General features: G+C 42.4%; 1 protein-coding gene across 5 annotated transcripts in view; it reads right to left on the bottom strand.

Annotated features, from left to right (window-relative positions):
• ABCB4 (ATP binding cassette subfamily B member 4) overlaps window positions 1-23,158 on the bottom strand; it is a 63,247-nt gene that overhangs the window by 14,147 nt on the left and 25,942 nt on the right. For all 5 annotated transcript variants that reach the window (XM_080667058.1, XM_080667060.1, XM_080667059.1 and 2 more), the window contains 9 exons: window positions 22,960-23,085; window positions 19,557-19,760; window positions 18,674-18,844; window positions 13,624-13,785; window positions 8,763-8,939; window positions 5,930-6,076; window positions 3,705-3,809; window positions 2,040-2,117; window positions 662-745 (listed from right to left, as the gene is read on the bottom strand). In XM_080667058.1, coding sequence (XP_080523184.1) covers window positions 662-745; window positions 2,040-2,117; window positions 3,705-3,809; window positions 5,930-6,076; window positions 8,763-8,939; window positions 13,624-13,785; window positions 18,674-18,844; window positions 19,557-19,760; window positions 22,960-23,085 — 1,254 coding nt within the window. The remainder of the gene's footprint in view (window positions 1-661; window positions 746-2,039; window positions 2,118-3,704; window positions 3,810-5,929; window positions 6,077-8,762; window positions 8,940-13,623; window positions 13,786-18,673; window positions 18,845-19,556; window positions 19,761-22,959; window positions 23,086-23,158) is intronic.

A 23,158-nucleotide genomic window follows, 5' to 3' on the forward strand; every position in this document is an offset into this window, starting at 1 on the left:
GCAAGGGGGAAATGTAATACTTCAAGAGACCACCTGTTACAACGTGTGCACGCCCTAAGCCCGTCCACCGTGGGGCACACGTGGACGTGAGTTACTGTTGGTACCTCTCAGAAAGCAGGGCCGATGCAGCGGATGCTGCAGCAGACTCTCCCCCCTCCCCTGAGCCGTGCGGACACAGAGGGCTTCACAGCGGCAGACCTCAGCTCCGGGGGTGGGGACCCAAGCCAGGGAGAGCATGGCGTTTCCCAGAGACACAGTTACTGGTTCAGGGCCTGGCATATGACCCAAATGAGCTCAAATCAGAGTTAAGGGGAGGGTGCTCCTCTGGTGTGCGCTTTCGCTGGGTGGGGAACAAGGAAGCTGTAGCTCTGGTGACTCCTGGCAGCCGTCCGAGGGCCTGGAGGCACGGAGGCAGAGGGTGAAGCCAATGCTCCGGACTGAAAGCCACTCAGAGCCACACAGACAGAGGGCACCTGGGTCCTTCGTGACATTTTTGAGCCAGTGGACCCATTGACCCTGAAGTCTAACCTTCGTCTTTATTGTTTAGGCCTGTTTGAGTTTTGTTATTTCCAGCTGAAAGCAACTTAACAGGTGCAGCTATGCCCTATGTCTATTCAAAGCCACGTTAAAGGAAAGCAGGAGTAGAGTGCAGTCTACATACCCCTTGGACTTGGGAGGCGTCCGTTGCGAGTCTTGTAGAAAGTGCGCCAGTGCTGTTTTTGTGATCATCAAACCAGCTCATGTCCTACGACACAAAATAACCTTCCAATCAGTTCAAGAGGAAAACAAGGAAATCAGATGCAACCATGCAAACCTTCAATGCTGAGGCACGATCCACACTGACTTGGGAACTGGGGTTCCGGGGACCCTCACATGCAGCATAGAGCCCTGGTCCCTGCCCTGGGCACACGCCCTCAGAGTCCACCAGGGTCCGAGCCCGAGGTGGCTCTGCTGGGCCAGGGATGGCACCGCCGATGGGGCAGGTGTGTGTGTGGACTCATCAGAGGGCAGCTTCCTGCCAGCGTCCCCTGAGGTGCAGGTGCTGTGGGCGTTCCATCACCCAATGCTGACCACTAGCCCCACGGACACTTCCTCCTGGCCTGGCATGGTGGTGTCCCTCATAAAGGCGGGGAAGCTCTGGGCTGGACATGGCTTCCTGTAAATCCTAGGCATGAGAACATCAGCCCTGGTTTCTCACCATGTTTGTTTTCTTAAACACTAAAGAGTGTCTCTTAGGGATGATTTTAAGTATAAGCTACTCATCCGCAGCATCTTTTAGTTTCGTATCAAATAATTTCCCTACATAGCACAGTTTCAAAGATACTGAAAAAGGGTTGTAAACTCAGATTTACTAAAATACGATTCGTGCGGTGTGCCCTTTTATGAACAGGAAGGTAATCACTTCCTGTCAATCGGGTGAATATTCTGGCCCTCTCCTAAAACTTCTTTATAGAACTAAAGGGTTCGTGTTCCCACTTTCCCACCTGTCCGGCCCTGGGCTGTGAGCTTCCCCGGAGGGCAGGCAATGCTTGTCGTCCCAGCTACCAGCACACTGCCCGGGACAGGGCAGGAAACAGTTTAGTGAGTGAATAAGCGAACTAATGTGAAAACAGAGCTCAAATAAGACAGAAACCAAATAAATCACCCACATTTGGGGAAACCTATAGCTAGTATGGCCGATTGCGGTGCATGAATCCTATCAACCTCTTTTCCCTTTGTTTAGAGGCCGCCCGGAGTCTCACATGACTCGCCGGCTCGTGTAGAATACAGAGGCGAGATACGGGTCCCTGAAATGATCGTGTCCACACGGACAGAGGTAGTTGTGAAATGAACCCCCAAGCCCCCTAGATTAAGCCTAGTCCAACGAGAACCCTGCGAGGTCTCTGGATAATTGACGGACCAGGACAATTTGCAGGGCCCCGCCCAGTGCTTGTATGAACACCCAGTGGGGTGGGGAGGGGGGGCAACATGAAATAGGAACAGAAGAAGAGGCTGAAAGTGGGAAACCTGGGCAGAAGGCATCCGGTGCACACACCCACCTGTCTCAGCATCGCTTTAAAAGCCATTGACCGGAGCCTGGTGGTGAGGATCTCGCCAGCTTTCCCAAACGTGAAGCCCTGGTTGAGAAAGGAAAACAAAAGCTCCTGTGCCCTTTGCTCATCACTGCTGTTCTGACGCAAGTGGGTACTTGCACGCTGATTTTTTACATGACTTACATATTAGAGCCAACGAGTCAAGTAACACATGTCTGTGACCAAACATTCATTCAAAGTCCCAACTTAAAATTCACGTGCTGCCGAATCATGAGTATGCAATCGAGATGAGAAGCCTTAAAACTGTCCAGTTCTGGCTTCTGAACCATTCTAAATAGGTTTCCTTCTCAAAACGTTCAAGAACATCTCAGGGAGGACAATACTGTGCTTAGTCACAACTTTCAGTGTGTTCCTATTACTTTAAACAAAACAGTGAAAAGAGGAGTAACAAAATTCTATGCGGGAACGCATCTGGATCACGTGGGGAGGGAGGGAGGCAGCCTGGAGTAAGAAGCTGCAGGCAAGTTTGCTGGTTCCCAGCCACAGCTCCACCTGCTCTCAGATTGGGAACCAGGCCCCTCTCCCTCCCCAAGCATGCTTTCCAGGCAGTGTCCCTCTTTCTAATCAGATCCTGTTCACATGTCCCTAGCTGGGCCGTGTTCTGGGGCAGGTGGGAGCCTCCAGGCTCACGGAGCATTGATGCAGGTGTGTGCAGGCCACGCCTGGGAGGACACTAAGCCAGGGGGATGGTGCCCAGGGGATGGTGCCCAGGGGGATGGTGCCTGGGACTAGACCACCCTGCTCTCCTCCTGGCAGATTGCTCAAACCCAGTGTGGGCACCACAGTTCTATCCATGAGCCCACTGCTGGTGCAGCCTCCAAAACACATTTATGTACCTAGCAGCTAGGTCCGAGCTCCACGCCCTCACACACCAGGGCTAGCAACTGGGTGGGATCACTGAGATCTAAATAAATGATTTCCACATAAAAATCTTGTCTTACTTTTACTATTGGTTCAACAATAAGGGAGAAGCGGGCTGGGCCTGACTAGGTAACATTTTGCTGAATTAATGGATTGTATTGGAAGGGCCTGCATGGTGTTCACTGAGTTAACGAGACAAAAGGTATTTGGTAAAAATCTAGGTAGAAAAGTACAATTGGAGTAGGTATGCTAGTTCACTCTGGCCAGGTCTATAATATCTAAATGCAATACAACATACATGTTCTTTCAAAGAGTTCACTGATTAAGGAGGAAACACTCAGAGAAGTTGTTGATATTGTGTAGAGAGTAACAACAAAAAAAGAGGATGCTATTGTACTGTTCCCTCCCCACCCCCCACCCCCCCAGTTTTTAACTAGTTGAGTTTAACTGGTTCTTATATTCTCCTGGGGACTTGGGTCTCTTTTTCTCTTGCTAAGAGAAAACCTATGACGTGCCATGATTTAGCACACACAGGGAAGTCACAATTACTCCTGCTAAGGCCTGTCCTCTATAAACGTCCTCTGTCAACTGTGTTTGCCATTTATTTCAGTCTCAGACTCAGAAACTCCACTAGGTCTTGATTAATTGATAGTTAATCAATCTATATTAATAAGTAGTTAAAATCTAATAACAAGTCTATATCCTCATTGAATCTAGACTCCACGAGAAGACCAAACCGTAGGCACCTACCTGAAGGAAGAAAGTAAAGAAAGAAGTAATCCCCAGACCCAAGAACAGCAATGAAATCATGTTGCACTTCTGTTGCTTCACGGCATCATCCCCTGGCCCAAAAATCTACAAAAGAACACACAGAGGGCCCACCTCATAACAGGTCCCTTGCTTATTCCTCCCACAAACAGTGGCTGGAGCGTCGCATTTGAAAGACGGGGCTTTGAGATATGTGGGTTTTTATTGTGGTAAATATGCATCACATACAAGTTACCATTTTAATCATTTTTTAAAAATATATATTTTATTGATATTTTACAGAGAGGAAGGGAGAGGGATAGAGAGCTAGAAACATCGATGAGAGAGAAACATCGATCAGCTGCCTCCTGCACCCCTCCCACTGGGGATGTGCCCGCAACCAAGGTACATGCCCTTGACCGGAATCAAACCCGGGACCCTTCAGTCCACAAGCTGACGCTCTATCCACTGAGCCAAACCGGTTTCGGCCATTTTAATCATTTTTAAGTGTACAATTCAGTGGCATTTGGTACATGCACAGTGTGGTGCAAACTTCGCCACTATCCGTCTCCAGAACTTTCTCATCATCCCAAATGGAAACTCTATACCCACCAAATAGTAAACCTCTTTTTCCCCTACCTAGCCCTCTGGGAACCACATGCTAGATCCTGCCTATGAATTGAGGAATGTGTGGTTATTAGCATGGATTGTGTGTGGTTGCACACTTTGGTGTTTGTTCCTCTTCCCCTGCACTTGCTGTTCCCTCTGCCCCAGCCTGTTCCCTCCACCCCTCACTTCACAGGGCCTTTGCCCAGAGAGGCCTCCCCTGACCAACCTACGGGAATAGAAACCTCACCTCCAGCCCCTCCACTGCCAGATCCTGCTTTTAAAATGCTTGTTATCCCTTGACACATTATGTAGTTTGTTTTGTTTTGCATGGATAGTAACCTGTTTGAGAGCAGGACTCAGTTTATTCTGTTTCCTGATGTATCTCCAGTGCCTAGAGCAGTGTTTGGCACATAGGAGATGCCCCAAAATATAGATACAGTCCACATAGCTCTTAAATTGCAAGAGAGTTAGGAATTGATTTTTAATATAAAAGCATTCTAATTCATTTATTTTTTGGCTTGAGGTCTTAATTGTAGACCAGTGTCTAATGTCACAAGCATAACGAACTCAACATGATGGAGAATAAGTCATCTTTAACAAAAAAGTCTCTCCAAAAATGTAAGTGGCTGGCTAAGGTTATACAACATAAATACTGGATTTTATGGAGCCTTAGGCGTTTCTGACAACGTCCTATAAATATCCCCTCCATGAATTTAACAATTGGATTGCATGAGTTTTCTTTCTTAGTCTCAGACTCCCCAAGCCTTGGAAGGATTGCTGAAATAATGGTGTGGTGGCTTCACTTATTTAAAATTGATTTTAGGAAGAGAGAGAAAGGGAGGGAGAGGAAGAGGGAAAGAGAGGGAGAGAGAGAGGAATACAGGTTGTTGTTCCACTTATTTATGTGTCCATTGGTTGATTCCTGTATGTGCCCTGACCAGAGGATCAAACCCACAATGTTGGCATATCAGGATGATGCTGTAACCAACTGAGCTACCTGGCCAGGGCTGGTGGATATCACTTTTTGAATACTTACTATGAAGCAGACAGTCTTAAATGCTTTCCATATAGTTACCCATATAATCTCTTTTCACCCTCAGCTAGCCTATGGTGCATTTATTTTACGGATGAAGAAACTGAGGTACCAAGAGGAAACACATCTTGCCCAAGTTTGCACGGCTTTTATGTGGTGAGGCCAGTCTGTGCCCAGAGCCTGGCCTCTTAAACGCTATGACCTGAACTCTTCCCTCCTGCGCACACTCCTCTCCCCACCCCCGTGCCCGCCTCCAACCCAAGCCTTCCTGTGAGCCCTGCATCTCCTCTCCACAGATGGGATGGACATCACTGCCTGACACTGGTTGGACCCACATGAAGAGAGCTCATTAGAATGCCTCCTTCATGGATTTTACAGTTTATAATTTCATTAATATCATAACCTGGAATGGTTCATACTTTTTCTTTGGCCTCACATGGTTCCTCAAAAGGGTATTAAAAACTTTAGCTTAGTTTAATTTGAGGCTGCTTTACTCCAAAATGAACCCAGTGGCAAAGTTGGCGTGAGCACTGATTTAATGATGACGCGATTTAATTCAAGTTATTCAGCAATGCTTCAAACTTACCGTTATCATCTCTGAGAAGATGACTGAAAATGCCGGCTGAAGCGCCCCGTTAGCAATGGCACATACCGTTCCCACCACGAAGTAGGGCCATTCTGTTTTATTCAGTCTCAGCACCTTCAGAAAAGACACCGGTGGCACATTTTCATCCTAGAATACATCAGGATAGACAGGTGACCACACAGCAGCTACCAGAGCTTGCTGGCAGGATAAAGACACTGCGTCAAGGCACTTGCACACGGGGTGCCGAGAACGACCGTCCAGCCAACTGTGTCCTAGAGAGCAGGACAGTGTGTTGCGCATGTCCACAGTGTCCATGATTACACAGCTTCAGCTGAGTCCGAGCTGTCCACCCAAGAAGCGACCTTCATGGCGTGATCAGTTCATTTCTGTCCCAGCCTCAGCACAGTGAGCAGAAGCAGGGTCTGTGCACAAAACGCCCTAGAATTCAAGTCCCAGCTCAACTCCGGGATGATGTTGGGGCCAAATGAAACAATACCCGTAAGCAGAAGGATGAACGCCCTCACAAGTGTAGGGTACCGTGATGAACTTGAGAACATGGGCCTGGTCTCCTCACCCCCAGAACCCAGCCCGGCACTGCCTCTTCTGTGACAGGTTCCCAACTCACTAAACCAGCTTCACGCTGCCCCTTCCTCTTACCACTGTTCCCTGTGCAGACTTCTCTCCTCAGGGCTCAGCTTGTTTTCTTTTCTGTTGTTGCGTTTCTTTTGTTAGTTTTCATGTCTGCTTTCCTATGTGGGCTTTTTAAAGGTGAAGACTACATCCTCATATCCCTAGAAACTAGTCCCATGCCTGGCACATATCACATTCACTGTCTGGTCAAGCAGGAAGGATTTAGGTCACAAAAACGAGACTATTCTGCCTACAGAGGAAGTTTAACATTAAGCTAGATACTAAAACTGCCTATGGAATGCTCAGCCTTATGGTCGTTTAAACGGGTCATGCTTGTCTCTGTGAAACAGAACACAGAAGCAGGTTCCACTCGGCCCCTTTTTTTTCCAGACCACCCATTTTCTCATTTTCGTGTTTAGTTTTTCTCCCTGTTTAACATTATCTTCAAGTCCTGGTCTCCAGCCTGATAAACGGGCCATTTTCTCAGGTCTTCCAAGATCCCTCTAATCAGACTTAACTTCTCCCTCCCTTGGACACACTGTTTATCTCACAATGATGGTACTTGTGAAAATCTTGTCAACTGTGGCATTTTATCTTCCCTCTGAGCATTTTCCCAAGAGAGGTTCTTGTCTAAAATACCAGACTCCAAAGACTTAGCAGCATGACTCTCAGGACAAATGAGAAATAGAAAGTGAATACTTCCACAGCCCAAAAGGGGGAAATTGTTTATCTTACTAGTGATAGCTCAGGTCTACAATAGCTCGAGTATTATCCTTCTTTCTATAAATACACCAAGATTAAGATCTAGAGAGCCCTTGTAACGTCTGCAGTAAATAATATTGTGGGCAGAGAAAGCCAGATGCCAAGAGCTCTCTGTAGGCTTAATTTCTTCAGGCCAACACAAGAGTAAAAATAAACTCATCCATTATCAATAAATAACACCAAAATGTATTCTCAAACCATTTCTTGAAATATGAAAGAAATACATCTTTCTTAGGAATGGATTCCCTCGCTATTATAAAAGTTTCTGTTAACTTGAATAAATAATTTGCCAAGTCTTGCCAGGCCAGTGTGGCTCAGTGGTTGAACATTGACCTATGAACCAGGAGGTCACAGTTTGAATCCCAGTCAGGGCACATGTCCAGGATGCAGGCTCAATCCCCAGTGCGGGGGTGGCGGTGGGGGGAGAGGGGGATGACGGTGTGTGCAGGAGGCAGCTGATCAATGAGTCTCTGTCATCATTGATGTTTCTGTCTCTCTTCCTCTCCCTTCCTCTCTGAAATCAATAAAAATATGTTAAAAAGTAATATCCCAAGTCTTCAGGTGAGAAATGTTAAAGAATGCACAATTTTGCTATTCCTGGCCATGCTCCCCTTTTTCTCAGGAAGAGAAATCAAATCTAATTCAGAGTGGCAATACATGCATCAAAAAGACTCCATTCTCTACCCTTCCTTGTAGCTAGATTTGGCCACGTAATTAAATGGCTGCCAATGGCGTGTAAGTAAAGTATTGTATTATATTCTAGAAAATCTTTGTTTCTTCCTGCTGCTTGGGACACAGATGTGATGGCTGGAGCTCCAGGAGCCACATCATTGGAGAGGGAAGCCACATGCCAGGACAGCGATGATAGAGATGAAAGGAGCCTGCAGCCATGGTAACTGTGCTGCCACCATTCTAGCCCTGGGTTTCCTAGTAGAGGTAATCCAACATGATCCCATCTAACAGAGAATGCAACTACCAGGGCCTCTGACGTTAGACGAGCCTTGCGGGCATACTTCATTTTATTACACTTTGCTGTACTGCACTTCACAGATGTTGTATTTTTTTTTTCTTTTTACAATTGAAGGCAAGACCCTCCACCCCCAAAAGATTACTACTCGCTTTATTGCGGTGATCTGGAACCAAACGTGCAATATCTCTGAGGGATGCCTGTATTTATCTCTGTGTCTCAAAGATGAATGGGATATCTAATTTTAATTTAAGTATTTAAGCACAAAGACTAAGTTGTTTCCACTGGAAATTCATTTTTGATTATAATTGATTTCAAGTCATTGTCAAATACATTTAACATCTGAAGTTTCCTTTTCTCAAGAAGAGCATGGCTCATAATAGGAGTCACCTATGCTTGCAGTGTACTAGCAAGGCTAAGAAACAACAGCAAAAACACACAATAAAAGATTTAACTTAAGTGTAAACAACTTACAAGTTCACTGGTTTCCACATCAAGGCCATTCTGATACCTTCGTGAATTTCTAAGGCTTTTATGAGTAGAATTCCTAAATATGCGAGATTTCCAGCCATTTGGGGCCATACCCGGGGCAGCCTTTTCATCATTTAGTTCAACTTCAAATTCTTCTGACTGGATCTGGCTTCCTGATGTCTGAAAGAAGAACAAAATGTTAAATAGTGTGTGTGTGTGTGTGTGTGTGTGTGTGTGTGTGTGTGTCCAGACATATGTAACATACAAATTTAGAACCATAAAGACATTTTCAATATTACATGTGTGAAGACAGATTCCATAACAGCACTGCAATTAGCTGGAAAACTGTAAAGAAGTGTATCAACACATGGAAGTTAAAAAGGTTAAAAAGGAAGCTTCAATTCGATTTGACCAATATGAAAATTGGAGTATAAAGTATTTTCTAAGAACTAAAAGGCAAATGTGTCATCATCTAGCAGGTATGTAGGAATTTCCTCAATATGTTAAAAGTCCAGAAAACAAGGCATGGCCACCATGAAAGGGAAGAAAACAAAGAAACATTACCAAGGGCTCACTTTTAAAGCTACGGACAAGGAAAAGCTAGTCACTCCCTCACATGACGCAATGAAGCTGCTTTCCTTGACTGTCTGAGTGCAATCAGCTTTCTTCCTCGCAGTCCTGCTCAGCATCACACCTCACCCCAGGTGACCCAACCTGCAGGCTCACCCTCATTGTAGGCTTTGGGATTAATTCTCTCCTTAAAGGTGCAGGGGTGGGTAATTGAAGGACCTCTATCTAGCTTAATGCCAGGTGAGAGAACATCAAGCCAACCTTGCTGGAGTCTGACTTTGGTCTGGTTCCCTGTTTGTTTCCTCCATGTCCGAGAACACATCTTCGTGGTTTGTCCAGGACCCCAGTCCCTGTAGTACTGACTTGTTCTTGCTCTTGCCCTTCAGGTTCTGGCCCCAACCCAATCCTATGGCTAGTGCCTTACTGCACCTATGGTACCCTGTCTATCTTGATCTCTGCACATTATCTGATCCTAGCTTTGCACTTGTGTTTTCAACACCTAACAGAATATTGCCCCTGTGCCTTGAACCACACTACGAAGGTATGTTTTGCTAGGTGGACTTCCTTACTTGCTTATAACTGGAAGATAGTTTTATACCATCTCCCCCAAAAAATCCAATCTACACTCAAGACGTAGTCTTGTAACTGACCCCTGCACCCTCACTTCTCCCCACTCACACACTACTACCAGACTCATTTTCATAAAAGGGTGCTCTGCTCAAATTGTACCCCAGCTCAAAAGCCTTCCACAGCTCTCCACCACATACTCAAGCCTGGCTCCCCCCAAATTCAGTTCATGGGAATTCACACTGGACCACCTCTCAGGAATGCCTCCCCTTATCTTTTCCTCCTTTTGTAATCTCACCCATGCTATCAAGGACAGTTCTTCCATTAAGCCCATTCTGAATTTAGCCTCCTCTTATAATCAAATGAACACTACCCACCCATACTATTTATTTGGGGCATTGCTCAAAGCCCTCATCTACTGGGTGCTGAGGTCTACATTGGGCTACAAAGCCAAGATGGCCTTTTCACTAGCTCAGTGGTCGGCAAACTCATTAGTCAACAGAGCCAAATATCAACAGTACAACGATTGAAATTTCTTTTGAGAGCCAAATTTTTTAAACTTAAACTTCTTCTAATGCCACTTCTTCAAAATAGACTCGCCCAGGCCGTGGTATTTTGTGGAAGAGCCACACTCAAGGGGCCAAAGAGCCGCATGTGGCTCACGAGCCGCGGTTTGCCGCCCACTGTACTAGGTAATAAAAAGTATATTTAAAACCAATAGCCTTCATTTCTTACAGCCTGAATATACTTCAGCTGTCTCAAATATTTAATTGTAAAAAGGTAAAACAATAGGCCTGGCTGGGTGGTTCAGTTGGTTGGAGCATCATCCTGTACACCAAAAGGTTGCAGGTTTGATTCCGGTCAGGACACATACCTAGGTTACAGGTTCAATCCCAGGTTGAAGTGTGTATGGAAGGCAACCAATCAATGTCTCTCTCTCTCTCTTTCTTTTTCTCTCTTTCTCCCTCTCTCTCCCCTCTTCCTCTCTCTCTAATTAATAAAAACATATCCTGTGGTGAGGATTGAAAAAAAAACAAGTAAAACAATAAATGTTGATAGGAAATATGGGTGAATATCTTTTCAAAGAACAACCCCAAATCCTGAAGACGTGGGAGAAAAAAACCTAATTACGTACCATTTAAACACTTCTTATGGCAGCCAAACAAACAATAATGTGAAATTGAAAGCACAAAGTAGGAAAAAATATTTTTAATAAGTGCAAGACAAAAGCACATTTCCTTTTTCCTTTTAATGCAAGGTTTTCTTATAAATGAGTAAGAATATTATAAACAACCCAAAAAACAGCCTAATACAGGAGAAGATCCTTTCACAGAGGAAAAAATACAGATGGCCAATGAATATGTGAAAACATGCTCAATCTCATGAATAACTGAGGAAATATGGAGTTACTATTTAGTTCTTTTAGGCTATGAAGATGAAAAATAAATATTAAATAGCTGTCAGCAGAAGTTTTGGTTATGGGGGAATCTCACATTTCTAAGATACTCAAATTTGAATTTTTAAAAAATGCTTGGATTTTAAAAAATAGAACGGTCCTAGCTGGTTTGGCTCAGTGGATAGAAAGGTCCGGGTTTAATTCCGGTCAAGGGCACATGCCCAGGTTGGGGGCTCGATCCCCAGTAGGAGATGTGCAGGGGGAGCCAATCAATGATTCTCTCTCATCATTGATGTTCTATCTCTCTCTCCCTCTCCATTCCTCTCTGAAATAAATAAAAATATCTTTAAAAAAGAGAAAGAAAATCTATCAAAATTCTAAAATAAAATAAGAATGCATTCCATTTATAATCTGAAAAAAATTAAGTTATAGTTAAAAGAAACAACTAAGAACCAACAGTCTACCTAGAGATTGTTCTGCTTAGAAACAAAACCAAGACAAGGATCTATTGACTCGATGTTGGTCTTTGGAATTTGAGGAAAAGAAAGCAGCGTTAGCGGGAGCCTTTCGTAAACCTTCAGGCCTCCTGTGGCTCTTTCCCCCATCTCTCCCACAGCACCAGCAAGTCAAAGGTAAGGCAAACTCAAGTCAGAAGTGGGAAAGGTGTAGGCACCAAAACCCAAGGACTTGCCCAAGCCACCGCTTAGCGGGCGGCCGGCCTTTTCAGGCACACCAGGCTACTGTTCAGGCTTTAATCACGCAGCTCTTCCTAGGAAAGAGAGCTGAGGAAAGAGGCCATAGGAAGGTCAGAGCGGTCCTGCCCCCTCGGCAGTCTCCCAGCCTAAGTACTGGTGGGAGTGCAAGGTCATTCCCTCAGGCACACAGAAATAGGCCAGCCAGGGGAAAAAGTGGTTACCTCATTCGAGTACCCAACAGCAAATAGGAGACACCATGATTCATCCCCTCCTGCTAAAGAACATTCTCTGGCAAAATGAAGCATGCGTTATAACACTTTCTATCATTTCACTGGATATTTTCACTTCGGGAACTTTGTAAATTTCAATAACTATCATGTCTCATGCATCTATTTTGTGTCAGGTGCTAAAAATTAAATAACAGCCTTATTGAGACATAATTCACATACCATAAAATTTACCCCTTTAAAATTTTTTTGTGTGTGTATGTGTGTGTGTTTTTTAGTATATTCAGGTGCTTATTTCTTAACCTTATAACAACGTTGTATGGTAGGTTTAGTGTTTCAAATGTGGAAACTAAGGGTTAGAGAAGTTGATTTACTTGTCAGAAAATAAAGCAAATTTTTTACTTAACCTTTTTGACCCACATGCTTCAAGGGTAATATTTAGAACAGAGAAATACTGGGAACAAAGCATGTATCTAGCTTTAGAGAAACGACTAAGCAATTAATTACATTTTAATGTAATGGATGCTAAGTATGCATTAAACTCATAGCATTTGAATGTTGTATATCTGAAAAAGAACAAAATACATATGTACATACTTATGTCACAGTTATAGCAAAGCAAATGCACATACTTTTATAACTATAAGAATCCTGTTTATAGGATAAAATATTTTTAGGGTATTTATTTTGCAAAGTTGCTCAAGCGAGTAAGCACAATAAAATGTCTTGTTCAGTAAGACAAACCTATAATTCCCAATATCACCTGTTTTAGGAATTAGAGTGAATCATTTTTTAACAAAAACAAGCTACAGGCATACCTCACTTTATCACACTTCACTTTATTGTGCTGCACAGATGGTGCATTTTTTACAAATTGAGAGTAAGACCCTCTGCCAGCAAAAATATTACGACTGCTTCCTTGTGATACTCTCTCTCGGGGATCTGGAACTAAACCCTCCAATCTCTGAGGTATGCCTGTATCCACTTCCTAGAGATATGAATCTTGCTATTGGTTTTATTAGGATCATCTGGGAAGCATTTTAAAATCACATAAAACCTCCCCCCACCACTAGAGATCCTGGCCTTGCCCTCCTACTCCTACCACCACTCTAGCATCCCTAATCTTATGGTGGAAAGGACCTGTTTGTTTGAACACGCTCCCCAGGCAATTAAGAATCTCTGACCTAAGGAATAAGTTCAGAATGTTTTGGGCATTTTCATCCTCTCTGCCAGGACTGTGGTACTGATTCTGAATTTAAGTCTCAAATGCATACTTTTAGGACTCTCCCTGAATACTGCTTACTCTTCATTCAGTATGGCATTAGCTGTCTGATATTTTAATCGATTCATGTACAAATACTATCTATATCGAGGATCCAACAGCAGCACACTTCCTGGGAGGTAGATACCTGCATGTTAACCAGCTTGAAGTACAGCCCTTCCTTCTTCATCAGTTCGCTGTGGCTCCCATGCTCCACGATGACTCCATCCTTGAAGCCGGCGATGACATCTGCATTTCGGATTGTAGACAACCGGTGTGCGATCACAATGGTGGTCCGGCCTTCTCTGGCCTAAAGGGGAAAAGGACAAACACATGGGGCAGCAGGTTTACAAAGTCGACACATTGCCCATTAGCATGCACAGTTAAGCACTGGGATGGACGTGTTTGCCGTTGGTGAGACAGGAGCTCACCCCATCCCCACGCCGTGTGATTAGGGCACAAAGGCATCACTCATCTATACACAGCAAAGGTTAAAGTGAGACTGGAGGTCTGGACCAGACAGGAAGCCAATCCTTTCAGTATTGGGGTGGGTAACTGGAAGCCTAAGGAGTGTCAGTCTTGACTTAAGAAACAGGAGGAAAGGTTTGACCCTTCTCAAGTGTGGTCATACCTGCCCGAGGAGCCCTCGTTCTGAGCTATATGGCATGCTACAGACTTCTGTTAGGGGAGTGGTTGCCACATACGCCTTCTCCAGAGACTTCTGCAGGGTTTCTTCTGAAGTTGCCTGATTTTACCTGTAATTCTCATGGACTGCATGTAGGCAGTTTAGGCAAAAATGTACCTTGGGGTCTAGATGGTTCAAAACATGGTTCAAAGTCCATCTGAATCACAACCTCTGGAATATGGCTAGTAACTTTGATTTAACAAGGGCCCAGGTGATTTTTAAATGCATGTTAAAATCTACAAATCATTCCTCTAAGTCAGTGGTAGGCAAATTCATTAGTCAACAGAGCCAAATATCAACAGTATGGAGATTGAAATTTCTTTTGAGAGCCAAATTTTTTAAACTTAAACTTCTTCTAACGCCACTTCTTCAAAATAGACTCGCCCAGGCCATGGTATTTTGTGGAAGAGCCACACTCAAGGGGCCAAAGAGCCACATGTGGCTCGCGAGCCGCAGTTTGCTGACCACGGCTCTAAGTAGTTTTATGAATGGGCATGCTGGCTTGGTGGGTTTATTCATGGGAATTTAAAACCTGAAAAATGCTCATCAAATTATTCATGCTATGTCATTTATAATCGTTACTCTTCTTGATACTCTAGTGACTATCAAGAATTAGGTTAATGGTTTCTTTTCCCCCCTATGTGATTTATTTTATTTTTAATAAGGTTTATTTTGCTTAGTCCCTTCACCTTTTTCACCTAGTACCCCAAACTCCCTCCCCTCTGACAGCTGTCAATCTGTTCTCTGTATCCATGTCTGTTTCTATTTTCTTTGTTAGTTTATTTTGTTTATTAAGTTCCACATATAAGTGAAAACATATGGCATTTGTCTTTCTCTGACTGGCTTATTTTACTTAGCCTAATATTCTCCAGGTCCATCCATGCTGTTGCAAAGGGTAAGATTTCCTTCGTTTTCATGGCTGAGTAGCATTCCATCGTGTAAATGTACCACAGCTTTTTTATCCACTCATCAACTGATAGGCACTTGGGCTGCTTCTAATCTTGGCTATTGTACATAACACTGCAATGAACATAGGGGTGCATATATTCTTCCTGATTAGTGTTTCAGGCTATTTCAGATATATTCCCAGAAGTGGAATCGCTGGGTCAAATGGCAGTTTCATATTTAATTTTTTGAGGTAACTCCATACTGTTTTCCATAGGGGCTGCACCAGTTTGCATCCCCACCAGCAGTGCACTAGGGTTCCCTTTTCTCCGCATCCTCACCAGCACTTGTTTGTTGATTTATTGATGGTACCATCCTGACAGGTGTGACTACTTCTACTCTGAGGCAATAAAACCTCATTAGGATGGTTAGTAGAGTATAACCTAATTCAGCTAAGAAGATTAAAACATAAATTAAAAACAAGAGGCTAGATTTATAATAGCCAAAAAAGTGGGACTAATCCACATGTTCATCAGCTGATCAAAGAATAAATGAAATGTGTGTGTCCATACAAGAGAATATTATTGCACTGTAAGAGGGAACGATACTCTGATGCATGTTTCAACAGGAATGGCCTTGAAAACATGATGCTAAGTGAAAAGAGCGAGTCAAAAAGACCATACATTGTATGATTCCATTTATTTATTTATTTTTTAAAAATATATTTTATTGATTTTCCACAGAGAGGAAGAGAGAGAGAGTTAGAAACATCGATGAGAGAGAAACATCAATCAGCTGCCTCCTGCACACCTCCTACTGGGTATGTGCCCGCAATCAAGGTACATGCCCTTGACTGGAATCGAAACTGGGACCCTTGAGTCCGCAGGCCGACATGCTATATGATTCCATTTATATGGAATGTCCAGAATAGGCAAATCCATAGAGACAGAAAGTAGATTAAAGGTTGCTACGGCTAGGGTGAGTGTAGAATGGTGAGTGACAGCTGGTGGGTACCAGGTTTCCTTTTGGGATGATGAAATATTCTAAAATTATATAGTGGTGATGGTTGCAAAATCTTGTGAAAATACTAAAAACCAATAAATTGTTCATATTAAGAGGGTGAACTTTATGGTATATAAATTATATCTCAATTTTTTTGAAAAGAGCAGCCATGAGCCCTAGGTATGGCTTAATTGGTTGGGTGTCGTCCTGGTTTGAGTCCCTGTCAGGCCACATGCCTGGGTTGCAGGCTCGATCCCCGGTAGGGTTTGTGCAGGAGCCAGCCAATGGATGTCCCGCTCTCACATCAATGTTTCTTTCTCTATCTCCCTCTCCCTTCCTCTCTCTCTAAACATTAATAAAAATATTTTTTAAAAAGAGCAGTCATGAAAATTATAAAAATTTTTCATGAGAAGGGAATATCTCTACCAGCTAAAAGCTACAGCAATTAAAACAGTAAAATGCAGGGGAAGCTATCACATGAATAGGCAATTTGACCAATAGAGCAAAATAGAGTCCAGAAATAAATAGAAAACATTTAAGAATTAGTATAGGATAGATATGGCATTCTCTATTAATAGAGAAGAGATGGATTATATAATAAATGGTATTGAGCCAATTGTATAGCCCCAGGGGAAAAAATAATGCTATCTTTCTACGTCAATCCTTACTCGAAAATTTTAAACTAGATGAATCAACGATGCTTAACTAAATGCAAAAGAGTTAAACCATAAAAAGAGAGACTAGAGCACAGGTCTACTGAACAACGCTTTTAAGAGGATTCTTTGATTTTTAGTATATCGCTTCCAAAGAAGCATCTATAAATATTTACTAATGTGGAAGTTGCATGGCTTGCTCCATGCATGATAAGGCACATAGGAAATAATTTGATCATTCTAATTATACTCATGATACTAATAGTGATGACTAAATTTCTAACAAAGGCTATGCTATCATTCTGATAATAATAGATTGATGCTATGTCAATACAAAACAAAACAAAACAGAGAAGTTGGAATATAAATTGTGAGTGACTGGCTGGTATCCAGGAGAAACAAAGCATATATTTGTGAATTTAAAAGTCAGCAACTGTCGCCCTGACCGGTTTGGCTCAGTGGATAGAGCGTCGGCCTGCAGACTGGGGGGTCCCAGGTTTGATTCCGATCAAGGGCATGTACTTTGGTTGCGGGCACATCCCCAGTGGGGGGTGTGCAGGAGGCAGCTGATCGATGTTTCTCTCTCATCGATGTTACTAACGCTCTATCCCTCTCCCTTCCTCTCTGTAAAAAATCAATAAAATATATTAAAAAAAAAAAAGTCAGCAACTGTCACCCTTGACCAAGAAATTTTGGCCAGAACGGAGATCTGACACAAAGTGATGTTTTTTCAGACCTCTCAGACACACAAATGATGACAAGACATTGGCAAATAAACATCCTAGATTCAAAGACACTAACTATTAAGACATTTGGACCCTGTACTAGTTTGGGATATGCAGGGGTGAAAGGCAGGCCCACACAAAGGGGCCTTTCTGGAACTTCTGGAAAAATAGTATAAAATGAAACCTTTTGGAATCATTTCATAAAATCACCATGGAGGCTTTTCATTCTTTCCTTACCCCTTCTGATAATAACACTAGGAATAGGAGAATGCATGTGGGTATGAACCTTTGTGGTTATTGACTTACCTTAAAATTTCAAATCCACTTTTATATTCTTTAAGATCTTATATTGAAAAACCTATTATTTATTTTGACAAATAGTTGCTATCTATTGAGTCAAAAGCTAATATGGTCATTATTATTATTATTTTTTTTTACTGTAAACATGTATTGTCTCAATGAGTTGGACCATGATAATATTTATTTAGGCTCTACTATGTGCAAGGCACTGGATTATGTGTTACAGAGATACAAATATGAAACATTTATTAATGTTGCCTCTTAAGGGGTTTATTCTTTCTGGGAGAGAGAAAGCAAATAAATAGCTAACCACAGTAAGTTGGTGTCACACGAATCTGGTTTTTACACTCTGTTGTTATTACAGATGACATCAGCACTGATGTCCAAAGAGTCCTAAGATAAGATTCTTCTTGTGAAGCTTCAGCTTAAATTTGATAGAAAGATTTAGAATATCTGCCCCAGGAACGTGAGCTCAGCATCCTTAAAACGTGCTGCTTATTTATTTGCTTAGACAAATACAAACTGAACTTTATTTCCAGAAAATCATGCATCCGCCTTCGTGAATAGATAAAAATGATGTTACTGCCTAAAAAATAAGGCAAGGATTTTGATTTGTTTTTCAGCTGGACCAGTGTCCAGGTAACCATATTTTTTTGGTAGACTTTTACACAACTACTTTGGATCAAGCAATGGCCTACCTGCAAGGGCAAATCAAAGATGAGTGGCTCAGTGCCTAGGCCTGGATTCCAGCTCACTGTACCTTGTCAGCAAGCCAGCTCATGGGCCATCCACCTGCCTGCAATGTGTCCTGACACAGGGGAAATCGATAAAACTCCATGAGAGAGCTTCGTTTGCTCTTATGTTTTTCAATCTGGACTTGCAAAGCATTAGCAAGAATTTTCACAAGTTTCATTTTGTTGGTCCTTCAGGCGTTTAGTGTCTACCCACCTTATCCAGAGCCGCCTGTACCTCAGCTTCACTTTCAGTGTCCAAGGCTGACGTGGCCTCATCCAGCAGCAGGATCTTGGGGTTGCGAACCAGGGCCCGAGCGATGGCGATTCTCTGTTTCTGTCCCCCACTCAGCTGTGCCCCTCTGTCTCCAACCAGGGTGTCAAATTTCTATAACAGAAAACATGGAAGAGCTGTTTAAGTTTTTTCTTTTTTTAAGAGAAATTTTATAAGAGTTTATTTGAGCTAAACTGACATGTGCTGCCCTAACTGGTTTGGCTCAGTGGATAGAGCGTCAGCCTGCGGACTCAAGGGTCCCAGGTTCGATTCTGGTCAAGGGCATGTACCTTGGTTGCGGGCACATCCCCAGTGGGGGGTCTGCAGGAGGCAGCTGATCGATGTTCCTCTCTCATCGATGTTTCTACCTCTCTATCCCTCTCCCTTCCTCTCTGTAAAAAATCAATAAAATATATATTAAAAAAAAAAAGCCAAAAAAACAAAACAAAACAAAAAAAACTGACATGTGCTGGGGAGCAAGATCTCAAATGTTCCCTAAAATATTTTAAATAGAAAAGGCTACAGAGTTTAGAAATTCATGAAGACAACATGGAGCATCATTTTGACCATCACAGTGAGTAATTATAATAAAATAAATGAATACTAAATCATAAAAACTACTAATACATACTCTGTATAAAATTTTATGTGATTTAGGTACCAGGCTCTATTCCTTAAACCTCCAACTGAATAATTCAAGGGACTTACCTAGCAAAGTTGGACAACCTGTATGTCAAACATTATTAGCTTAATCTTAGAAGAAAGAACTCGGTTGCATGAGGTGATATTCTAACTTTGAGGGCAACTACATTAACAAAGCTGTTACCTGTGGTAATTTCATGATAAACTCATAGGCATTGGCTTCTTTGACAGCTTTCTTTATGTCATCCATGGTAACATTTCCACGGCCATAGCGAATATTTTCAGCAATTGTGGTAGAAAATAGCACTGGCTCCTGACTCACCACTCCAATGATTTCCCTCAAATACCTTACGTTAAAGGTCCTAATATCCTGGCCATCTATGCTAATCTGAAAAAAAAAAAAAAAAAAAAAAGAGGAATATTTTCATTAAATATTTTGAACCATTTGATATCTAAAGCAACAAGACTGTTTTTTTTTTAATCTTTATTATTGAAAGTATTACATATGTCCTCTTTTTCCCCCCATTGACCCCTTCTAGACCACCCCTAACCCCCACCCCAGGCCTTCACCACCCTATTGTTTGTGTCCATGGGTTATGCATATATATGTGCCTACAAGTTCTTTGGTTGATCTCTTCCTGCCCACCCACCCCTGCCTTCCCTCTGAGAGTCCACAGTCTATTCCATGCTTTATGTCTTGGAATGTATTTTGTTCATCAGTTTATTTTGTTCATTTGCTTCCACATATGAGTGAGATATGTGATACTTGTCTTTCTCTGACTGGCTTATTTCAATTAGCATAATACTCTTTCATTTGTTATGAAAAAAGTCTTAGTTAATATTGAACTTATTTCAGTGGTTAGAATGAGAATAGAAATAAAGAACTATGTGCAAGAATAACAATAAAAAGTATATGTTCTCTTGATATTTTCCCCTTACACATACAGTTTTTTCATGGATAGATAATTCTCCATAAACATTTTGGGTTATATAGTTTTGGCATACTATTATTTTTGCTTACCATTAGTAAATGTGAATAAAAATGTCCACTTTCTACCTAGTCTGCATATCATTTTGATGGCATTATGATGTTTTACTATATGTAATACACCACAATTTTCTTTAGCATTTCCCACCTGCTGGACATTTTATTTCCTTCAGGAAACACTGTAGGACAGTCATTGTAGAAGAAGAGAATTACCAGGCTGAGGAATATGACTTACTTTTTCTTCTCTAATAAAACGCTGTACAGTTAGTGATAGATGTTGGGCGTTTATTTGCTGAATAAAGGTTGAATAAACAATCCTCTAAGAAGATTTTAGAAGAAGGATGGCTACTGAGGTGCAGAAGAGTGACTCAGCCCAGGGGTCTGGGCAGCTGTCCCCTGGGCTCCCTTCCCAGAGCCACAGGCCCCAGTCTCTCCTCACAGGACTCCAGGCCGCTCTGCCCTCCTTCCACCGGAGCCCAGGGTATTAACAGCTGAAGGTCAATCTTTCTCCAAGGCTTCTGCAGTTCCCTGAGACCTCATTTGAAACCATACGTGTAACTTGATAACAGATTCAGCCCCACAGCCTCCACATGAGCAAGCGGAGTAGCAGTTCATGCTGAGAGCAATGAGAAACTTTCTAATCTGATCAAAACATTCATTCTCTAGGCTTGCAAACAAGACCATGTACTAAAAAGTCGAATGAAGTTGAGTATAGAATGAGTATGTGGTAGTGGTGAAGAGCGTTTAAAGACAGGAACAACGAACCTGATTTAAACTTGATGAATCTCTAACTTTCTAATTTCAAAAGAGGAAAGTTTAGTAAATGGAGGATAAAGATTATAGTGCCTAATGAATTCTAAAGCGAATATTAATTGAACTATCTCTATTGTTATCTAGATATTACTTGCTAGATAATGTTGCTACAGTTAAATATATTTTCAAATACTGGAATAAATATTTGCTAAAACTTTCCTTTTTCAAATTGTTAAGTTGTTGGTATAAAAAAGGTAAATGAATACAAAGATCTGCCCCAGTATGGCACATTAATAAAGGAAATTAAAGAAGACAGATAAATGAAAAGGTATTCTTGTTCATGGCATGGAGGAATTAATACTGTTAACATATCTATACTATTCAACATGATCTACAAATTCAATGAAATCCCTGTTAAAATTCCAATGGCATTTTTCACAAAAATAGAAAGAAAATACATTCATATGGAATCATAAAAGACCCCGAATAGCCAAAGCAATCTTGAGAAATACAAGCAACACTGAAGGCATTACATTTCCTGACTTCAAAGGATACCATTGTAATGGACTTGGTTATTAATAACAGGAAAGGAGCAAAGGAAAGGCCAAATATTAGAGGCATGCCATTTGGGCAGCTTCACCAGGAAGCTAAAGCTTTGCACTCCCCAGGGAGCCACCTGCCTATTCCCTGCAGACTGCTAGGGGAAGCAGGGAGGTAGATGCAGGCCCGGTAAAGTTAGGGGGGCTAGTAAAGGTGCTTGCTCGCAGTCACGCCTGAGAACAGAGGTCATTGGCCAGAAAGGGCATGGCCACTGCAAGCGTGGGAAGATCTGGGATATTTAATTCCCTGAATGTACGAATGAATTCACGCTCTTGGTGCCCCTTGGTTGACTCCTGGCTTGCGGACTCTTGCTCCTGCTTCCCTGCCTTCGTCCACGTAGTGGCCTAATGGACTGCAACTAGCCTGATGCTGAACATGGAACGTTGGCTGACTCCTGGCTGCAAAATGGAATGGAAACTCTGGACACTGGCTTTGCTTTTAGCTTTACTGAATCCCCAGCTCCCTTCTTCCAGGACTAGGCTAAGGGGAATGGGACTTGGGAAACCCAGGGATGTAATTCCACACACAAAAAATCATTCATCCTCCCATGCTAGTCTCAGAAAGTTCTTTTTCTTGAGATATTGTAAGGACTCCAGCCCCAGCACTCAGTGGGGAAAGGGATTTTGAAGAAGTGGCGTTAGAAGAAGTTTAAGTTTAAAAAATTTGGCTCTCAAAAGAAATTTCAATCGTTGTACTGTTGATATTTGGCTCTGTTGACTAATGAGTTTGCCGACCACTGCCCTAGGCTATTACTGTCCCTCATATCCCCAGAAGTTTCTTAGGAGACTATCCCATTTTCCCCTTCAGATATTCCAACATTTAAGAAAACTGAACTGTCTCTGATGAATTTAATTACTGTCCAAAGATTTATCGTGACCCTGATTACCAAATTGTCAGCAACTGAGATATGAAATAATTTTGACCAAACCCAATCACTCATCGAATACAATTCTCTTAGTGGTTTGGATGACTGTTTCTGGTGATGTAGTGGGTTATGAGGCGCTAAGTGGGAACTGAAAAGAGTGTTGTCTAGCTTCTTTGGCTTTTAACATTTTGAATACCTTTGTGAAACCAGCCCAGGGGTTTGAATGCATTTTCCAGATACAATGCAATTCCATACCCCCTTTACCAAAATTACATTAACATGCAAATTTGTTATTAAAAAAACACACACAACAAAAACCATTTCAAAGGGCTAATTGGTACCCAGTTTCCCAATTTGGAGAACTTGGTTCTTCCCACTTACCATACCCTCATCAGGGTCATAGAGCCGCTGCATCAGCTGGACCGTCGTGCTTTTCCCACAGCCGCTGTTCCCAACCAGGGCCACCGTCTGCCCACTCCGGACCTGCAGGTTGAGGCCCTTCAAGATCTGGGAGGAAAAGAGCAAAAAAAAAAACAAAAGAAAAAAAAACACACTTCATAACAAAATCCTAAAAGGGGAG

The sequence above is a fragment of the Plecotus auritus genome (assembly GCF_963455305.1).
Source record: "Plecotus auritus genome assembly, chromosome: 4".
Lineage (NCBI taxonomy): Eukaryota > Metazoa > Chordata > Mammalia > Chiroptera > Vespertilionidae > Plecotus > Plecotus auritus.